Source organism: Mauremys reevesii, linkage group 2 (genome assembly GCF_016161935.1).
Source record: "Mauremys reevesii isolate NIE-2019 linkage group 2, ASM1616193v1, whole genome shotgun sequence".
Lineage (NCBI taxonomy): Eukaryota > Metazoa > Chordata > Testudines > Geoemydidae > Mauremys > Mauremys reevesii.
This window is the reverse complement of record NC_052624.1, coordinates 285,774,923-285,796,401: the sequence shown is the minus strand read 5'-3', so window position 1 is coordinate 285,796,401 and position 21,479 is coordinate 285,774,923. Positions and strand designations below refer to the sequence as shown.

The window sequence follows — 21,479 nt, the reverse complement described above, 5'->3', positions numbered from 1 at the left end:
TAACCTATGACTGTCCAGTCTCTTTACAGAGAAGCTGAACCTGCCCCTGTTTCACTTACTATTCACTTTTTTCAGCGGTTACATACCCAGGTTTCCCCTTCCAACAGACGTTTAAAAATAAATTTATTGGAACACTTTTAATTCACAAAGTTTAAAGGGTTCAAACAAGAACGCAGACTGTGGTGGGTACGGTGTGCAGTGATGTACAGACCGCTTCTACACTCGAGGACTGACAGGCTCCTGCTCCTACAGCGGTCTCTGGGGGGAGGACGGTTACAGGAGGGTGTGCAGGAAGGGGTGGGTTTGCAGGAAGGGGTGAGGGGTGTGTGGGAAGGGTGAGTAGGTGTAGGGGGATGATGGCTCTGGCTGGGGCTCAGGGCATCGGAGAGGTTCATGGCTAGGGTGGAAGGGCATGGTACGGGCAGCCTGCCTTGCCATTTGTGGATGCCAGGCGCTTGGACCCTGGGGCAGCATACACCTCCCAGACTGACCTGGGGCAGCAGACACCTTCCACAGTGACCTGGGTGCCTAGTGACTGCACTCTGTGTGTGTCCTGCTGTTGATCCTGCCCCCATGTCTGTACCCTGTTAATGGAGGCTGTCCTATGCAATTAACACCCCCCCCCCCTTCACACAAAGTCTTCTGCAAAGAAACATGACGGAAACAGTAATGAACAGCAAACTATTTTTAATACTCAACTACACAGTTGGGGGATGAAACTGGGATTTGGGATCGGGTGAGCCAGGAAGGGAAGCAATTCTCATACTTTAGGGAATGAGAGCTGTTTGGTACATGAGCGCTCTGCTGGGGTGGAGTGACAGTTTTCACGGCCCCTAGCGCCCCTCCTTCTTGTGATTTTGGGTGAGGGGGGGACAGGACTTTGTGGCGGGGGAGGGCGGTTGCAGATACAGTTCAGGGGGGCTCTCTGCTCCTGCCTGCGGTCCTGCAGAACATCCACAAGGCGCCGGAGCGTGTCCGTTTGCTCCCTCATTAGTCCAAGCAGCGTTTGAGTCGCCTGCTGGTCTTCCTGCCGCCACCTGTCCTCCCGTTCGCTGTGTGAGCGCTGCTGCTGAGAGAGGGTCTCCTCCACTGGCTCTGCTGGGCACCTCGGCTCTGGAGATGGCCATCAGTTCAGAGAACATCTTGTCCCGAGTCTTTTAATCTGCGCCAGCCTCTGTGAGGGGGATGCCGGGGCAGTTCGGGAAAGAGCCGCAGCTGTGTGATGGGAAAAAGGAAGTGATTTCCTTGCAAAGATACATGTTTGCGAACATTGAACACAGTCTACTCCGTTTCTGAGAACAAGACCATACAGGGAACCTAATCTCATGTGCTCTCAGGACAAGGCATTGCCTGGGGTCTTGCACTGGAGATCGGACAAGCGGGGCAGGACAGCAGAATCCGTGTAGCAGCCAGGCCTGGTAAGCCGTAAACTTTAGGCTGCTTAACAGTTAATGGATAGCAGTGCCCTGCTCCTGCTGCAGGCAATCTGGAAAGCATAAAGTCTGACCCTGTTCCAGCCCCTCGCGGCTGTCCCCGGGAAAGATCCCTGTATGCTTTTCCTCTGCAGCCTCCACCACGTGGGTGTTAAACGACGGTCATTGTTATGCAAAGGAAAAGTCAAGCATTCACAATAGTACATTAAAGTAATTCCCCTAATTAGATGCAGCAGTCGCCGAGCGAGATCACCCTGAGGCGGGTCACCAGGAGAAACAGAGAGCGCATGCTGCGTGAATCCCTGCACAGACCAGGGCCCTATGCTGCCATGCTGGTCGAGGCAATGCTCCCACTGTACCTCAGGATGGCCTGGCGCGGAAGAGTGTGCTTCCACGGAGCACCCAATAAGGCACCTCTCCCCAGGAACCTCCTGCAGAGGCTTGAGAGCTTCGTGGAACTGTCCCAAGAGGATTTCTGTTCGATTCCTATATGCATTGACCTTCTTTTCATATAGTTTTTATTCCTGTTTTGTTAAAAAATAAATGTTTACATGTTTATAGCACTTACCGACTGATCCTTCCCCTGATTCGAGTCCGGTTAACGGGGAGGGTTGGTAGGGGATCTCTGTGAGGGTGATGAAGAGATCGTGGCTGTCGGGAAAGCAGTATTGTAGCGCTGTCGCCTGCCTCGTCCTCCACAAACCCTTCCTCATCTTCCCCATCGCGAACATCGCCGAGGAACTGCCCGTCGACACTATCCCATCCTCAGAGTCCACGGTCACTGGTGGGGCAGTGGTGGCAGACCCACCGAGAATGGCATGCAGTGCCTCGTAGAAGCGGCATGTCTGGTTGCCGCTTTGATTTTTGGTAGCCTTGTCTCAGGTCCTTGATTTTCATGCATCCCGGCTGTATCCTCTGAGTGCCATGGCTTTGGAGACCTTCAGGTCTTTGCATTCCGTTTTTTGGCGCAGCTCAAGCCTGAACTCATCGCCCCACACAGCGATCAGATCCAAGACTTCCCGGTCAGTCTATGCTGGGGCCCTCTTTCTACTCTGAGATTGCATGGACTCCTCTGCTGGAGAGCTCTGCATCGCTGCCAGTGCTGCTGAGCTCACCCCGATGTCCAACCAGGAATTGAGATTCAAACTGGCCAGACAGGAAAAGGAATTCAAATTTTCCCGGGGCTTTTCCTGTATGGCTGATCAGAACATCTGAGCTCGGACTGCTGTCCAGAGTGTCAACAGAGTGGTGCAGTGTGGGATAGCTCCCGGAGCTACTAAGTTCGATTTGCATCCACACCTAGCCTAATTCGACACAGCCATGTCGAACTAAAGAGCCTCTAGGTCGAATTAAATGGCTTCCTGGTGTGGAATTAAAGTCCTAGTGTAGACCAGGCCTTAGAGAGAAAAAAGGTAGCGTTCTGATTTTCTGTTTGGATGGTGCAACATAGAGTGAGTGCCCTTCTTCATTTGAACTAGAGAGTCTGATTATTTTTTACAATGTAATGATTTGTCAGCAGCTTGATTTTCATCTGGCATTACTGTCAGATTTTGTGCTTCTGTTTGTGTGGAATTTCTCAGCAGGGAGATGGATCAGTGACAGAATTTTGCCACGAAAGAAAATCCAAGTCATAAAAAACGTTCAGGGTTCTTCTTTCTGCCAGAATGAAAATATTTTCTCTTCCTGTTCTGTAGATACTATATTTTGACAGTTATTCCTGCCTGGTGTGCTAAAAAAGTAATGAAATTGTACTGAATAAAAATGTCCCACATTTTTCATAGCAAATGGTGGAAATGTTACATTACTGGTTCTCTGCTAATTTTGAGGCAGGTTGTGTTTTTATTGGTGATGTACTTATTTTCCAAAACTTCACATCAAAAACAGTGAAGGTTTCAGTAAGGGATGTACCGCCATCATTCTGGCTGTGTTTTACTAATGCCTCGTTTTAAATAAACATGCAGAAAACTAGCAGAGAGGTCTCTGAAAAATTAAATCATTTGATCATTGCCTGTTAGGTTCACTCCCTCAGGGGCACCTGGCATTGGCCACTGTCGGTAGACAGATACTGGGCTAGATGGACCTTTGGTCTGACCCGGTACGGCCTTTCTTATGTTCTTATGTTCTTATGTAGTCTCAAATGCTCCCTTACCCACAGTTCCAGACAAGGGGAATACTCATAGCTGTTCCGGTCCTTGCTTTTACAAACTATCATGCAAGTCCTTCATTTCCAGGCAGCTGTGCTTGAGTGTCATGTTGCAGTGTGAATGTGATATCCTGCAGAATGTTTGAACTTGCTTGGCTGCAGCTGTTGAGTCCAATGTCTGCCCCTAGCTTGGTTCTCTACATGGCCCCGCACTGCACTTCACTCAGATGTGCTTTTGCTGCAGCTATAGATGTGAGAAGAGTCAGTGGGTTGGGACAAGTTGTGGAAAAAGAGGAAATTGGTTTAGTTGTAGCTTGCTTAATTTCCCTACATTTTTAATCCCAACTGAGTCCTATGCTCCTGTCAGACTAGTCTCTGGGCTGCAGTCATCAGACTGTGTTGGTTGCATGACGCTGGTCGTCTCTTTGTTTCCAACTACTAAATTAGTGGATAGCTAAAAATATGTTAGATATAAAGCTACTGTTACTTTTCCCATAAGCAGCTGTGGTTGCCACAAGGATCTATTCTGTAAGAGAAGATGGTCTGTGGTGTTGTAACTGGGAGGGGAGGCAGTCCATGAGAATATGAAGATACCGTTCAGCATATGAAAGTTTGAGAATTGCTGGCCTCGATGACTTATCCTCCCCACTGCTTTGGAACTCTTCTTGTCACTACCACCTCATGCATTACTATTGAGTACTCTGCTTCTGTAGTGCTCATCTCCAGCCACTCCACAGAGAGAGCCACAGTGTGCTGTGTGACAGAAGAACATTGCCATGGGGCAAGCCTGTAGTATTTAAATGGGAAAAGAGTAACTTGAGGGAAGCTCTAGTCAGCAATGCTGTGCAGTTCATAACGAGTCACTTTCATTTTGTGTTTTGACAGAGTGGAAACAGCTTCCATGTGTTTGACCAAGGCCAATTTGCCAAGGAGGTGCTTCCAAAGTACTTCAAACATAACAACATGGCCAGCTTCGTGCGTCAGCTCAACATGTGTAAGTACCTCTTAGGCAGTTCAAGAACCCAAAGCATGAGGCCTACACCTTGCTGCAGCGTTCACCTCCTCTGCCTACCTCTTTATTTAACTGGAAGGGCAGTATAGGAACATTCTGGTTTGGTTGGGTTGGGAGCCTGTTAGCTTTGAAGCTTCTCATTATCAGATTTGGTGGGAGAGAAGGGGAGCTGAGTGCAGTCATAAGGTTAGCCTCTGCTGAGAAGTGAGACCCTCTCTAGGACAATAATCTAATGCCTTAGAAAAGATGAGCTTTCATCACAAAGCTTTCCAGGTGAAGCAGCCTCTAACTGGCTTCTCTCAATACCCTCGTTCACATTTTGATATTCCTTGGCTCTTAGAATGAGAGCCCTGCACACTTTCCTTGTTTCACCTTTCACTAGCATTTCGGTGCAGACACCCAACCTTGCCTTGGACATGTACACCCTGTAGCCCAGAGGGTTCCCATCTGGAATTCTCCCAGAACCTCACTTCCCTCAGGGCTAGTCTACACTTACCAGCTGGGCTGTGCTGGTCGGTGGGTGAGCTTGGACTTCTCGTCTAATGTGGATGCGATAGCGAGAACTCCGAAGTTCGAACTCGACTACTCGGTACCCCACACACCAGCGGCGCGGGCGAGTCCGACTTGGAGCCACGGGGACTTCGATTCGTCGCGCTCTGGGGGTGAGTAGTTCGAACTAGGGTATTTCGAATTCAGCTACGCTATTCACGTAGCTGAACTTGTGTACCCTAGTTCGACCCCGCTTCTTAGTGTGGACCAGCCCTTAGTTAGACTGAGCTCAGCATGTTTGACAGGCTCACTGATTTCTTGTCAGTTTCCTTAGGCGGCAGCTGCTGTGTAGGTCACTGTAAGACACCGACCAAACCTGACCTGTTTAAAGTAACTTCAGCTAGTTTTGGAGTCTCTCCACATCTCGTACTTGCTCTTTTCTATGGCTCTGCCCCCTCCCTTGCTTATGATGATCTAATGTGGGAAGGGCAATGGGAGGCAACATCTGCCTGCCTATGGTAACAGTTGCTGCTGGAAACAGCAGTGCTCTGAGAAAGGGAGGTAAGAGCTCCCTGTCCCCTCCCAATGAGAAGCATCGCCAAAGAAATCCAAGCCTGCCATAGGGATGAAGAGCTCAGCGAGTTGGACTCCTGCGCACCGACTTACCTCTACTTTTCTCCCTGTTCTGCTGTTGAAAGTGGAGGGGAGGGTCCCCTCCTCAGGAAGCAGAGCCCAACTCCTACCCTCTGCTGGCAGGCAGGGGAGTGGAGGTTATGAGGCTGTTTTTGGAAGAGGGGGAGAGCTCATCCATCTGGCTCGATTTCACATAACAGCCCATTGACCTCTCCAGCACTGTTCCCCTGCTGGTCCCATTGCCGCAGCTGACTCCAATGCGGGAGGAGGATGCAACTCGCTTTTTGTGGGGTGGCCACAAATATGGGATCATTTTGGAATAGGATTGACCTAAGCATCGGTGTGTATTAAGGCAAGTGGTGCCTCTTCCACTTATGCTGTCAGAACCAAGGGGAAGTGATCAGAGTCCTAGAATCAAGAAGAAAGGAAAATGTTAGGGAAGCCTCATCTAATTATATCAATTTTAAATCGCATGGGTTAGGCATTCACCCAGTTGTCAGTTCCCTCCTTTTTCACAGTGGCAGGAAACAGCTGGGACAGACTCCAGAACTAGCATGGCTTGTGACAGTGGGAATATTTTGTAATATTTGAGTCCTGTTTGTGCCTTAGTTTCCCCTACATGTGGCATTGGCCCAGTGGGTGGAAAAGGACCATTTGCTCTGAGCAAGCCAAGACACACAAGTCTGGGTGTCGCATAGTTGTCTGGTCACTAGACCCCATATCAGTGGAGCATTTTAGAAGACAATGGCAAATCCAGTTGCCCAGACACTGACGCTTTGCAACCAACACCCCTGAGGGATGCAGATTTCCCCGCCTCTCCCCAGGGAAGATGGGCACCGTTCCCCAGCTGGAGTACAGAAGACTGGGGGGTTAAGTGTTGGCTGCTGGAAGGAGTTGGGGCTCTCACCCAGTGCCTGACCAAGGAGGTCAGATGGAGAGACAGAGCTTGAACCACGGCGTTCACCACAGCTTGGCTGGGCTCTGGGCTGACCAGAATGGACTGTGCTGTAGCCTTCAGTTCTGTAACCCTGAGGACTTGCTGTGCTGAGTTCCAGATAACTAATAAACTCACTGTTTTGATGATACTGTGTGAGTGTCCCTGCCAATGCTGGGCGAGGTGCAGTAATCCCTGCAGAGTGGACAAGTCTCCATCAGGAATCTGTCTCAGTGGGACTTGCTGAATGGAGCTCACTGTGTGAAGCAGGAGAGGTCCAGTCTAAGAAGGCACTGGAGCCATGTGGCTTACCTGGAGGAAGAGAGAGACCCGTAGCAGGTCTGGCACCCTGAAGGGGTTCCTCCGAGAGTCTGTTCCAAAGCTAGGGGCATAGCACCAATCCTGTGGATCCGTGACATGGGTACATCGTTAAGTCAAGAAATAGCATGTTCTAAGTTTCAGTAGCTTTCACTCCTTACGGGTAACTCAAGCCTGGTCTGTGTAAAACAAACTGTACTACAAAGAGTACCAGTATAGTTAAAGCCGTACAGCTCCCCTAGTGTGAATGCAATTTTATCAGTATAAAGGTGCCTTCCCCCGGTAGGGAAGGGGGTATGCTTTTTACTGATACTTTTGCCCATGCTAGAGGTTTCACCATTTATCTATTCCGGTTAAAAAAAAAAAAAAATGCACCTATAACTTGAATCCATAAATGGTACAAACATTGTGTGTAGAGTGTTGAGGCCTTAAAGTGGAATAGAAAAAAAGCAAAGAAAAGGGATACTCTGAAAGACCAACCACAGTCAACTAAGAGCTTCCCATCCCCACTGCCAGCAGAATTTTTTTCTGGCTTTCATACTTGCATAGTCATGAAAGCTACCTAATCTGTTATAGCAACCCTTCCCAGAGTTTTCCAGTGGTCTTAACCCAAAAAGTATTACCCCATAAGCAGAGTAACCTTGAACAGTCTCGGAATATAACAAGAGTCCAGTTCTCAAAACAAAGTTCCCAGCATGCATCGGAGAGTTCTTAGCCTGAGTCATTTTTTTAACCATTTCCAGAGTTCCAAGGTAAAAAGTCCGTAGGCCTGAAATCCACACCCCTTTTGTGTAGCAAGCTCGTGTCGTGTCAGGTTAGTCACTACGTTTTTGTCCTTAAGGTGAAGATTAGACATTCCTGCTTTTACTGAGATGTATAATAATCTTCCTGAGACGCAGTGCCTGGGAGACAATTCTTACTGTGAAACATCTGTACAAGTAGCTTTCTAATGCACTGGGACTGTACTCACAACTCTCTGTTCCAAAAATAAGCTAGCGTTTGAATGTCCTTTCTTGTAAATTTGTCTACATTTTTGGGTGCTGTCTCTTGAGATGATGATGATGATGGAAAGTCAGGCGGTGAATAGGTCCCAGGGAGATGAGCCTTGACAAGGCTTTAAATACACAGTGCTCTTCCTGAGAACAGTCTCTCTTGCCGGAATCCCCCTCACAACAGAGCTGAGAACAGGCGCAAACAATAATGTCTTGCTTTAGACGGGGAACAATGTGTTGTAGTTAATTGTCAAAACTACAGCTCTTGCTACCATTGGCATGTAAGTAACTGAAGGATCAGCCAAAACATTCTTCCTTAAAGACTGTATTTTTAATAATGATCTTGTTCTTTCTACTCTCTACAACAGGAATTGATTTATCTGGGGGGGTTGGGATTGTGGTAGGTGGCTGTTCAGTTTTTAAATTTATTTTAGCTAAGAGTGAAGTTAAAGAATTTGGACAAATCCAGACTGAGAGGTGATTTCAGAGTGTCCCAGACCAACTAGTCCAGTTTGCTGGAAGAAAACTTGAGTTTGATTCCATGGATTAAAATTGTTGATTAGCAGAGGGTATGCAGTGAGTTTATTGTAATCTGCTTGTTTGGTTTTCATAGTACACCTCTACCCCGATATAAAGCTGTCCTCGGGAGCCAAAAAATCTTACCGTGTTATAGGTGAAAAAAACGCGTTATATCGAACTTGCTTTGATCTGCCAGAGCGCACAGCCCCCCCCCCCCCCCGGAGCGCTGCTTTACTGCGTTATATCCAATTTCATGTTATATTGGACCGCGTTATATCAGGATAGAGGTGTATAGTAATGTGGCTATTGCAATAGTATCTTTCTTGAATTATTCAATGCTTATTTAGTAGAATTTTTCAATTCCATAATCTTGTGTTTCTCCCAAGTAACGTTTCAGTATGAAAATATTATTATATTGGCCCCCAGTGCAACTTGGTAAATTTGACGTTATCCTGGTTAGTGGCTAATCTGATTAGTTCATTGGGTCATGGTAACATGACTAGTTTAGATTCTCTGTCTGGCATTGGGACAGTAAATGCAGTTAGTGTTGCAAGTAATCTACCATAAGCCATAAAATAAACGTTCTAAGGGAAATACGGGGAAACCTCCTGTTTTCGGTGCTAGCTGGTTTCCTGGGACATGGGGTTTTCATGGAAATACTCCAGAGCAGGAGCTAGCATTCTGGGATGGAGGAGTGGGGGAGTACGTTCTGTTCAAAACCTGACAACCACCTACTCTGGTCTCAAGAAATCTATTCCTAAGTTAATGCTAGTTCAGTGCTCTCTGCAAATGCACTGTGTCTTTTCTGGGCCTAAACTTGTGTTGCTTAGTGTTCCTTTTACTCTGAGAACATGCAGGGAAGTGCAGAACTGACCGGGGGCGGGGGGGGGGAGTGAACTGTAGCACTTTTTAAAGATCTCTAGGTCAGGAGTTCTCAACCTTTTTCTTTCTGACTCTCCCCACAAAATGCTATAAAAACTCCAGCCCACCAGTTCCCCAGCAACTGTGTTTCTGCATCTAAAAGCCAGGTCCTGTTAGAGAGTAGCAAGCAGGGCAGTTGCCTGGGGCCCCGTGTCACGGGGGCCCCTGCAAAGCTAAGTTGCTTTGGTTTCAGCCCAAGGTGGCCGGGTTCAGGGCCCTGGGCTTCAGCCCTGCACAATGGCGCTTCGGCTTTCTGCCATGGCCCCAGCGAGTCTAACATTGGTCCTGCTTGGCGGAGCTCCTGAAACCTGCTCGGGGGCCTGGAACCCTGTTTGAGAACGGCTGCTGTAGGTTACTCTGACTACTCTTCCCTGCCAGGCCAGCAAAGCAGGAATACTCTGGGATTAGCCTAGCGACATGGATTCAGGGCAGTCTGCTCAGCTTCCTCTCAGCACACAAATACCTATATTTACCTTTTGGTTTTAAATTCCTGTGATAGGCTGCAATATAAAGGATGCCTTTCATATACCCCTCACCTGGAGGCTATATCGAGGATTAGCTTTAATGCTCCAGATGTGGGCTTTAGAAAGTATTCCAGTGTTGTTAGAAATGATGACAGTTTCATTACTTTTCAACACTAGTCCTTTGAATAACTATGGGCCATGATGTCTCTGTGGTTCATGAGCGAGGTCATTGGTTTCTAAGGATCACTTGAATAACAGAGAAACTGGCTAATGTCACTGCAGTAATGTACAATTTCTCTAAATCATTTACTTGCTGCTGCTGCAGTGCAGGAAGCTCTCTTCAGCCACAGCTGTTGTCTAACTTAAATAACACTTCAGAGCCACCACTCTTGATTTATCCTAGTGGTTTACAAAATTGGTATATTCCAAAAAAATTTTTTGCAGGGGACTTGTATGCTCTTGAGTGGTTTTTAGATGTTCTGAGTGTTTGAAGTTTTGAGTACATCACTGTTACCTAAGCTGCTCAGAAAGCACTTTTCAGCATGTCACTTCTTTCCTTCTCCCACTGAGTGGTAGAACTGTAATGTCACTTTTTTACCAGCAGGTCATATAACATCCATATCAAAAGCTATCTTTATAACACGTCAGTTGTAACAAACCTCTCAAAACCAGGAAGTTCCTAGTTGAGGGCTCAAAATTTTAAACAAACAGTATAGACCAAGTTGATATGCTTATTTATGGTTATTTTAATCCTCCTGTTCTGCGGGAGTGGGGAGGGATTGAAGCAAAATCCATTTCTGAGTTCAGTACAAAAGACCATCTAATATTTGTAGCTTTCTGCTGAAATGTCAAGATCATCAAGGTGTTTAAATCTCTCCTCATTAACCCTCACTGAATATGCTGTTTACATTTGCTGTCTGGAGTTCCTTCCTAGATCCTCTTCAGTCCAGCTTCTGTCTGTTGCACTCCACTGAGAGCACTCTCACCGAAGTCTTTAATGTTCTCTTCCTAGCCAAAGCGCAGAATCTGTATCCCATCCTCATCCTCCTCAGCCTATCAGCCACCTTTGCCATCGTTGACCGTGCACTGCTTCTTGAAATCTTGTACTCCCTTGGCTTCCATGACTCTGTCCTCTCCTGGGTCTCCTCCTTCCTCCATAATGGCTTCCTCAGCATGTCCTTTGGGGTATCCTTCCTATCCTCCCTCCAGCTGTCTGTGGAGGTTCCACAGAATTCTGTCCTTGGTCCTCTTCTCTTCTCCCTCTACACCTTATCTCTGAGTAGCCTCATCTGCAAACATCAGTTAAACTACTAGCCGTCTGCTGATTTGAAGATCTACTTCTCTCCTTCTTGTCATACTGTCACGACCATGAGTGCCTACCTCAGGAAAGTCTGTCAAAAACAGGGCAAACACCCCAGACTGGTGGTGTGTTCTACAATTAGATTTCACCAAACCAGTAACAAATGTGAACCACTGGACCACTCTAGCAGTCTTACCATGGAGTCACAAACAGTCCCCTAGACTCTCCAGTCTATCTTGCCACCCAAACAAGCTGGACTTAGTGAAAAATGGTCACTTACACCAAAAATCACACCACATTCAGGTTGCTTCCAGTCCTAAGAGACCAGTACACCCCTGAGCCTCGCCCCCTGCCCCAGCCCTGATCCCCCTCCCACTCTCCAAACCCCTTGATACCAGCCCGGAGCACCCTCCTGCACCCCAAACCTCTCAGACCCTGCCCCCCTGCACCCAACCCCAATTTTGTGAGCCTTCATGGGCCACCATACAATTTCTATTCCCCGATGTGGCCCTCGGGCCAAAAAGTGTGCCCATCCCTGCACTAAATACATTCTTATAAGACTAATACCTATTTTGAGCAAAACTAACATCCAGGTGACCTGGTGTGGCCTCCAGCTAGGAGGCTGTCAGTTCTTAGCTAATGCCTGCACCCTGAGCTGGAGCCGGCACCTGGCCTGCCAGCGGCACACTTCTGTCCGGGTGAAAATCTCGGCCTGTCTCTGACATCTGGTGGACGTTGAGCAATCAGCTCAAGCTCAACTGGCTAAAACCGCTTTTAAACTCCTCCTCCTCCCCCCGCCCCCTCCACATGCCTCCCCATTACCTCCCTCCACCATCACTGGACACACCACCATCCCGCCACTCGCTCAGGCCTGTACTGAGTATCATCTTGGACTTAGCCCTCTCTCTAGGACAGTGCTCTCCCTTACCTTGTCCGCGCCCCAGGAGGGTCATGCCTCCAGGGGAGGGAGGGGAACACAGATGGGGTAAGGCGGCTGGGGCTGTGAGCAGGGCCACAGCTGCGGATCGAGGCTGGGGGGCAGGGATGGGGGCTGGCAACGAGGTCCGTGGCCAGGTGTGGCTCCACTCCCAGCCTCAGCCCCAGAATGGAGCTGTGGACGAGGCTGGGGGTGGGAGCGGAGCTGTGGCGGGGATGGGGGCAGGAATGGAGCAAAGCTGGTGGAGAGGTTGGGTGGCATTCCCTCCCCTGCCCCCTCTGGGGGCTGGCCTGGGCCCAGCTGTGCCCCTCCCCAGAAGTTCCTCCATGCGCCCCTGGGGGGGGCGCGCACCCTTCAGTTTTGGGACCTCTGCTCTAGGACCTCACATCCAGGTTATAGCTAAGTCTTGCACATTCTTTGTGAATAACATTTCTAACGTCCCGCCTCTCTATTCCATCCACACAGCCGAGACCCTCTAATCCCAATTCCTGCAGCATCTTTTCTCTGGCCTAGCCAAATGCAGTCCTGCCCCCCTCATATCCATTCAGAATGCTGCTGCAGAGATCACTCCCCCTGCCCATCGCTGTGACCCTGTCACCCCTCTCTTTGCATCCCTCCACTGGCTGCCTCTTCTGCCATATTAAACATACTTGTCTTCACTTTCATGGCCCTTCATGGCCTATCCCCACCCAATCTATCACTGCTCACTTGGTATTGAAAGGTTGATCGTGTCTCCCAGTCAGCCCATGATGCCAGCTTCCGTTGCCTGCTTGTTAAATTGTCAAACACTTTTCTGCTTTTTCCCAGACTTCCCCACATGCATGGGAGGAGCTTCCTGTAAACAGTCTCAAAACTGCTTCCTATTGCTCCTCCAAACTCTCCTTTGCTGTCATGCCTCCAAAACACTTGACGATAGTCCCGCTGCTGATGTGCTGAGGCCACTGCCTGCCATGCTGACCAGTATTGTCCTATTATTTCCCTGTTGTTTGGTCTGTGTCCAGCCATTGAGCTCTCTGGGGCAGAGATTTTTTTGTTCTGTTTGTCCAGCACCTCGCACAATGGGGGCCTGGTCCATGAGTGGGGTACCTAGGAGCTACAACGAGACCCACAACCCCAAGCTAACACTCAGTTACCAGGCTGCCTCTTTCCGCAGCGCAGCATGTCAGTTATGGGCCTCCTGTACTCCTGGGTCTCTGTGTAACAACTGTGCCGCCAGCAGAAACAAAGTACGTATCTGAAACGTAAGGATCTAAATGTACCCGGGATATGAGTGTTTGGCTATTTTAAAAAGTCACTCTGGCACTTAAATCAGAGACTGCATGTGCTGTATTTACTCTTGAAGCATTTGTGTAGGGATTGTTGAATTTTAATCTTCCCTCCCCTACTGACTCACTGTGTGGCCTTTGGCAAATCACTTATCTGCCAAGCCTTGGGTTCCCCGTACCTCTGAGGAACGTTATGGATTAATGTCTATCTGAAATGTGTAATATCAAGTTCAGGGCCACGTGTCTCAGACAGGAGCCTTGCAAGGTGCAGCAGGCTGTGCTCTTCCGAGGAAGAGTGACTTGTGGTTGAGACACCTGGCTGGGAGATCAGAGTTCCGGTCCCTGCTCTGCCACATACTTTCCGTGCAATCTTGGACAGATTACTTCGGCCACGTCTGCATGCAAGCCATGGTCTGCACACGTTATCTCGGCATACAGCCAACGTTTGTATATTGCTCAGGCGCGTGCCTGCTCACCATGAGTGCGGGTGTTGATGTGAGGCAGGTATCCCAGTGTGCCACATGCTGCTGTTCAGCACAGTGCCTCTTGGGAAACTTTCACAATGTGTTGTAGGGTAGAAGTGACTGGCCCCAAGATCTCTGGGAACTACGGGTCAAGTTCTCAGCATGCAACAGTCTCCATCTCATAACGCCATCCATATCGCATCATTTTCACTCCTTTAAAAAAAAAAACCCATGGATCCATGCAACACTTTTCAGTGTCTGCCATCTCAGACAGAAGCATGGAGCCCACAAAGTTCTGCGCTACTCTCATGCATGTGGCAAGCACAGGATGCACGATTCTCCTGTGTTTGCAGACTTGCAGGATATACTGGAATAACAGGGACATAACTGTTTCTTCGAGGGCAGTTTGATGGACATAGGGAAAGAACAATTTGAGGGTGGTGGTATTCATGGAACAGCGCTCCACTTCTGGGCCCAAGAAACAAGCACTGACTGGTGGGCTTGCATCCTAATGTGGCTTTGGAATGACCAGCAGTGGCTGCAGAACGTTCGCATGTGGAAAGCCTGGATCTGTGTGCCGAGCAAGCCTCAGCCCTCCAGCACGTGGACACCAGAATGAGTTGCACTGACTTTGAGAAGCAAGTGGCAGTCACACTCTGAAACCTTACACAGCTGTATTGCTATCTATCAGGAGAAATGATTTTGAAGCTGGAAAATCCACAGTAATTGTCTCCTCCTCTGCAGAATTGTGACTCTCCGCAGTGTGCAAGACATAGTGGATGCATTCTCAGCAATGAGGTTTCCAAACTGCGGTGGGACAGTAGACCGCAAGCATGTTCTTCTTATGGCACAAGCCCACATTGCCAAAAATTAGGCAAGTGTTGGAGGATGACTGGGAATGCTTCCTTGTTATCAGTGTGGGCTGGTCAGAGACGGTGCATGACAGGTGCATCTTTAAGAACACAAGATTGTTCAGAAAGCTGCAGGCAGGAGTATTCTTTCCCAATTGGCAGATTGTGACTAGTGATGTGGAAATGCCAGTAGTGATTCTGGGCGACCCCCTAGCTCATGAAGCCGTACACTAGTTACCTTGACAGCACCAAGGGAAGGTTCAGCTACTGGCTCAGCAGGTGCAGAGTGACGGTTGAATGTACTTTTGGTAGACTGAAGTGACATTGGTGAGGTTTACTCACTAGATTGGATCTCTGTGAGGAAAATATCCCAGTGGTTATAGCCACTTAATATCTGTGAGGCAGTGGGGGCAAAGCTGCTCTCAGGGTGGAGCGACTGTCTGCTGCCATGGCTGGTGGAGCTGTGCGGCTGAGGGAGGCTTTGAGAGAGCACTAACTGTCAGCCACAGGACAGTTTGGAGCCGGAGAGCTCAGGGTGCTGCTCAGAGTTGTGTAGTGCTTGCGCCGCTTTTATAAATATGGCTGGTATTTTCCTGAAGCGATTAATTATGTGGTGCTTGGTATGCGTTTACAAGTACTGTTTGCTTTGGCTACTGCTGTGCATTCTACAATATTTGTTGGGAACTAATAAAGATAATTTGATTCTCCAAAGTGAAAGTTCATTGTGTTGAAAAAACACTGCCGAAAATCAATGTGGAAAAAACCCCACAGGCGATATTATACAGATTTTTAACACAACAAGGTGAAAATCTGAAGGAGAAAGGAAGTAGATATATGGCCCTTTGAGCACACAGGTGCAGTCCATTGTGGCTACACGTACACTAACCCATGAGAACCACGGTTGGTGTATGTCAATCTGTAGCTTTCCTTGCTGTCCCTCGGTGTGGAATAGTGGGGGTACAGATACGCCCTGTTATGCTCCATGGTACGTTTAGGGATATAAGGTGGAGCAGCCATGGAGTTCTCCGAGGACTGCAAAGGTGGAGAATCTGGAATTTTTGGATCTGTAGGTCAAACAAGGTCTGCAGCATTTGTAAGTCACCCATTATTTCCTGGTGCATTTCCCTCTTGTGCTGTGGGGGCTCCTGGGCCTTTTTCCTGTCCTCTTTCTCTGTGCTGTTAGTCCTGTTTGCCCTCCATGCCCCCTCTGTTCAGGTCCGATGTAGCACTGGCTTTACGGGATCTTGCGGACCATGTTCTTCCTCATCGGGGTCAGGGATCTGCAAGTGCAGAGGGGGCAGCCCTGAAGGCCACCACTCCAGAAGCTGCTGATAAAACCCGAGGTGCACTGTTGGTTTTCCAATGACAGCGGGAAAGGGGAGTTTCAGAACTCCTTTCCCTTATTGCCACGAGCACCCTGCAGACGTGCTTACTGACCACCTCAGCACAGCTCTCTAGCCCCGGCTGTGATGGGCATGGCCCAGTGCGGGGGAGGTGGGGATTTTCTGCTGCACGAATCTAGAAGATTTTGGTGCCTATTCCATGGGTATGAGCACAGGACAGTGGCCGTGAGTGCGGGCACACTTTTCCACAGGCAGTGTGCCTGAGAGTGACAAAGGCCCAGAGAATACGTCTGCTCCCAGTGTCCCGAAGCCCCTTGGGCCCATATGCCGCTGGCCTGTTTGCTGCAATGGTGCCAGCCAAACTGATTTGCCGAGCGGCATAGGAAAATGTCCTACGGTGGAGGAAGAAATAAGGCTGCCATCCCTAGAAACCTGGGGGAGAGGATTACAGAGTATCCCCATGAATGTGACATTGAGCTCTCTAGGGACATCCCTGTGTACATAAACAGAGTGCTCTGCATCCCTCCCTTCCCCCACTGCCTAACCCAACAGGGGAATGAAGATTCCAGCTCTCCCTCTGTTTGCTGTACTGCTACCTCTTCTCACACGAGGAACGCAAGGAGCAGTCGATTCCTTGGTCTGGTTAACTTGAGAACGGGCTGGGCATCATTTTTACATTTAAACTTTGTAAGGAGAAATGAATGCAAACGCCTGAGTTCCCTTCCCCTTCATCAGGCTCACTCGCTTGGCAAGACTGGGGCAGTCTCAAGCAGGTCCTGGTTCATGGCATGGCTAGAGTCCCCTGCCACATCTTCCAACCCCTTCTTCCTCCTCTCTGTTCACAGCTAGGTCTTTGTCCCAGGCTCCTCTGAGGTATCCATGGTGATCTGTAGGGTGCTGGTGCGGTCTTCACCAAGTACAGTTTGCAGCTCCTTGTACAAGCAGCAGGTCTATGGTGAAGACCTAGATCAATTGTTGCACTCCCTGGTCTTGGGAGATCCCTGGCCAAATTCCTTCCCTTTCACGTAGCACTGCTGCTGATCCATGTCGAACCTTTTTGCCTGCATCCCCCCTAAGGTCTGCTCAGAGATGTCCACGTTTCTACAGCTGGTCCGTAGCTGTGCGTGCACAGCTTCTTCTTCCTACTGGCTCAGGAGATCAGTATTTCCTGACTGCCGCAGGCAGAAGTGCATCTACTGCATGGAGCCGGCATGGTCGGCTGGGCAGTTGCACACAATAAGGGTGAGTTGCTAGGTGTGATCACCAGGTGAGTAATCAGGAAGAGGCGTTAAAACTCCCAGTTTGTTTTTAAATAAGTGGGGGAGGGTGGCCTTCAGGTTTCTATGACCCCAGGGCATTTTAAAATTGTGACCAGAGCAATCAGTCCCAGGGAATGAGGCATTGTGGGACAGCTGCTAGAGGTCTCTTGAGTCTACACAGATCATTCAGTTTCTACTCTCACAGTGTTGATCTCAGTATGTCAAGCCTGGCTCTAATCCATTTGGGGAGGTGGTTTTCCTTCGGTGCTGTAATAGAGCACTTCCATTGGCCAGAGACAGATTTGGGTGTAGTCACATGCCCATAGGTTGTCGCAAGAAGACATGTCAGCCTAGGTAGTGGAGATATGGCCTTACTCAAGCCTAGGTTCTTTATCTCACAATTGGGGATACTTCCCTCCCTCATAGTGGTGCTGTGAAGTACTCCGATGTACAAAGAACCCTAACTACAACCAGAAGGGAGCTCATCCATCTGTGCAGAACAGTACCTACCCAGTGCCAGGAGCACAACACCCCTGTCTTTTTGGCAAGATGCAAAACCGAGATTCTGATCACTTTGCTTCATTACAGATTCCATGGCACTCTTGAGGTGTTAACCCCAATGTCTCGGCCAAATTCCAACTCTGGTAATTACATTCTGCCTCCTTAAATTCCCCTCACCGTTTCAGTTAGACATGATAGTGTTCACTTCCTGCTCTAATGATGATTGTGGCATTGCTGGGTGGTGTTAAACAGCTACAGGTGTTTCAGCCATGGATGAGTGTATCAGTGCTAATTGTAATCGGAGGCCATCTTCTCCCCCAAACTGGATACATTGCAAGCCATTTGATGTCATGAGAATTGCCTGTATTTGTTTCAGGTTTCCCTTTTTGACATTACTCTTAAAGAAAACCGTATTGCTAACGAATCTTCCCTTCTGATGCCTTGTACTGAACAGGCAAGTTAGGTTATTGGCTAATCCCCAGATGTTTAATGCCGTTAGGGCTTCCTGTTTCTAAGAGGTGCTGTGCTGGGTTTGTCACCGGGACATGTAGGAAGGTTGAGGCTCTTGTCTGAGATGAGCCCCAAAGACTCTCATTCCCCTTCCCCTCCGCTGCCCTGTGCTCTCCCCACGTGCTGTACTGCACCCTTGGGAGGTAGCTGGCATGTGGAAAATGAAGTGGTCTGGCTGAGGAGGACTCACCACCTTTGCTATCAGCCTAGCAGAAGGGTATAGTAGGCAGTGTTAGAATGTCTGCTGCTGGGGGAGGGGTCGGGTTTCTTACATTGGTGAGGGGCTGGAGGAGGGGGCATAGAAGGCAGAGGGCATCCCCCTCAAAGGGTTAATGATCCCAAAGACTGTTGAACTAGTAGAGCGCTGTGTGTCTCAGTCCTTGGCAAATGATGACAGATTTGTGCTTGCAGGCACATTCTCAATCTGTAGATTGCTCTGCTTTTCTCTAATTATCCATCTTTGACTTTTAGATGGCTTTCGAAAGGTTGTCCACATTGAGCAGGGTGGTTTGGTGAAGCCAGAGAAGGACGATACTGAATTTCAACATCCGTACTTCATCCGAGGCCAGGAGCAGCTCCTGGAGAATATCAAGAGGAAAGTAACCAGCGTAAGTGTACATAACAGATATTCCAGGCCAGCCCCTGGGTGAACCACTGTGAAACTAAGGAGGTTACTGTCTCTTCTTTAGTCAGAAAGGCAGCCGCATGCTCTGGGTGTAAAGGGGATTCTGGCACTGTAGTTTTCATTCTCTCAAGTGGTTTTCTAGTTGACTCCTGCATCACATTTCATTCAGTCACAAGCTGCAGTGCCAATCGGCCAATCAGTGTGTGGTAGATATTTAGTGTGCCGATTTCTCTAATATCAGAGGGGTAGCTGTGTTTGCTGCTTTTACAGATCCAGACTAAGAGTCCTGTGGCACCTTATAGACTAACAGACGTATTAGAGCATGAGCTTTCCTGGGTGAATACCCACTTCGTCGGATGCATGTAGTGGAAATTTCCAGTGGCAGGATTATATATGTGCAAGCCAGAAGCAGTCTAGAGATAACGAGGTTCAATCAGGGAGGATGAGGCCCACTTCTAGCAGTTGAGGTGTGAAAACCAAGGGAGGAGAAACTGCTTTTGTAGTTGGCAAGCCATTCTGGCTAGAAGAGGGCCTCATCCTCCCTGATGGAACTAACCTCGTTATCTCTAGCCTGCTTCTGGCTTGCACATGTATATACCTGCCCCTGGAAATTTCCACTACTCGCATCCGACAAAGTGGGTATTCACCCACGAAAGCTCATGCTCCAATACATCTGTTAGTCTATAAGGTGCCACAGGACTCTTTGCTAATTTCTCTAATTGCTCTCTTAGCATCTGGCTTGATTATGATACTGCTTGGGATACTCTGGAGACAACTGGGAATTTGGCCTGTAACATGGAAGCCAAATTCACTTTGACTTGGCAAATAGGGAGCCAGCTTCACCTCCAGATTTATCTCCTTTTCTTTTAAAGTACTGCCTATGTAGTTTTGGCGTAATGGAGTTTATGGCAAACCTTCCTCTCCCAGAGGGAGATGTCAGAGAGCAACTGAACCTTTGCTGTAGAACAGGAAGGAGCAGCGCAGTCATTGGCTGAACCGCAGTCTTCACTTGGACCGTTACATAAGAATGGCCAGACTGGGTCAGACCAAAGGTCCATCTAACCCAGTGTCCTGTCTTCCGACAGGGGCCAGTGCCAGGTGCCCCTGAGGGAATGAACAGAACAGGGAATCATCAAGTGACCCATCCCCTGTCGCCCATTCCCAGTTTCTGGCAGACAGAGGCCAGGGACACCACCCCTGCCCAGCCTGGCTAATAACCATTGATGGACCTGTCCTCAATGAACTTACCTAGTTCTTTTTTTGAACCCTGTTACAGTCTTGGCCTTCAACATCCTCTGGAAAAGAGTTCCACAATTTGAATGTGCGTTGTGAGGGGAAAAAATACTTCCTTTTGTTTGTTTTAAACCTGCTGCCTACTAATTTCATTTGGTGACCCCTAGTTCTTCAGTTATGACAAGTAAATAACACTTCCTTATTTACCTTCTCCACACCAGTCATGATTTTATAGACCTCTATCATAGACCTCTATCCCCCCTTAGTCGTCTCTTTTCCAAACTGAAAAATCCCAGTCTTATTAACCGCTCCTCATATGGCAGCCGTTACATAACCCTAGTCATGTTTGTTGTCCTTTTCTGAACCTTTTCTAATTCCAATATATCTTTTTTTGAGACGGGGCGAGCACATCCACCCGCAGTATTCAAGATGTGGGCGTACCATGGATTTATATAGAGGCAATATATTTTCTGCCTTATTATCTGTCCCTTTGTTAATGATTCCCAACATTCTGTTTGCTTTTTTGACTGCCGCTGCACAGTGAGTGGATGTTTTCAGAGAACTATCCACAATGCCTCCAAGATGCTTCTTGAGTGGTAACAGCTAATTTAGACCCCATCATTTTATATGTATAGTTGGGATTGTTTTCCAATGTGCATTACTTTGCATTTATCAATTTTGAATTTTGTCTGCCATTATGTTGCCCAGTCACCCAGTTTTGTGAGATCCTTCTGTAGCTCTTTTCAGTCTGCTTTGGACTTAACTATCTTGAGTAGTTTTGTATCGTCTGCAAATTTTGCCACCTCACTGTTTACCCCCTTTTCCAGATCATTTATGAATATGTTGAATAGGACTGGGCCCAATACCGAAAAAAACCCCCAGTTATTAGGCCTTTGAAGATGAAACGCCATATGTTTATCCTTAATATGATGGGTCTGTTAGTAATGGGAGCAGCAGGAAACACGGGTGTTTCACATCTAGAACATTATCTTAAACTTGTTAACCCCACAAGGAGTCCCAAGTACTAATTGCTCCACTTTTCCTTTAAACTGGGATAAACCCACACTCCAAAACTCAGCTCACAACTGCCTTCATTTTTAATAGCTGTATGGCCAGGCTAGGGTAGGGATCTCCACACGCAGTACTCATTCTGAGCTGAGCAGACCCAGCCTCCTCTTACAGTGGAACAGTGCATGCTGGGATGTGGGTTCTGCACGGGTCAAATCTGTATTCAAGATAAAGGCAGCCATGGCCTGAACTGGACTCGTGGTCTGCGCTTTGGCAGCCCCAGTGCTGCCAGGTATAAAGTCGTATTGTGCCTCTTTGGTGGATT

The 21,479-nt window shown here is 48.3% G+C and overlaps 1 protein-coding gene across 3 annotated transcripts in view; it reads left to right on the top strand.

The window, feature by feature from the left end:
• HSF1 (heat shock transcription factor 1) overlaps nucleotides 1-21,479 on the top strand; it is a 110,855-nt gene that overhangs the window by 21,707 nt on the left and 67,669 nt on the right. For 2 of the 3 annotated variants that reach the window (XM_039525457.1, XM_039525456.1), the window contains exons 2-3: nucleotides 4,462-4,570; nucleotides 18,760-18,896. In XM_039525457.1, the coding sequence (XP_039381391.1) occupies nucleotides 4,462-4,570; nucleotides 18,760-18,896 (246 nt within the window). Of the gene's footprint in view, nucleotides 1-4,461; nucleotides 4,571-17,865; nucleotides 17,922-18,759; nucleotides 18,897-21,479 lie in introns of those variants that run through there. The other variant, XM_039525458.1, reaches the window with a different exon arrangement.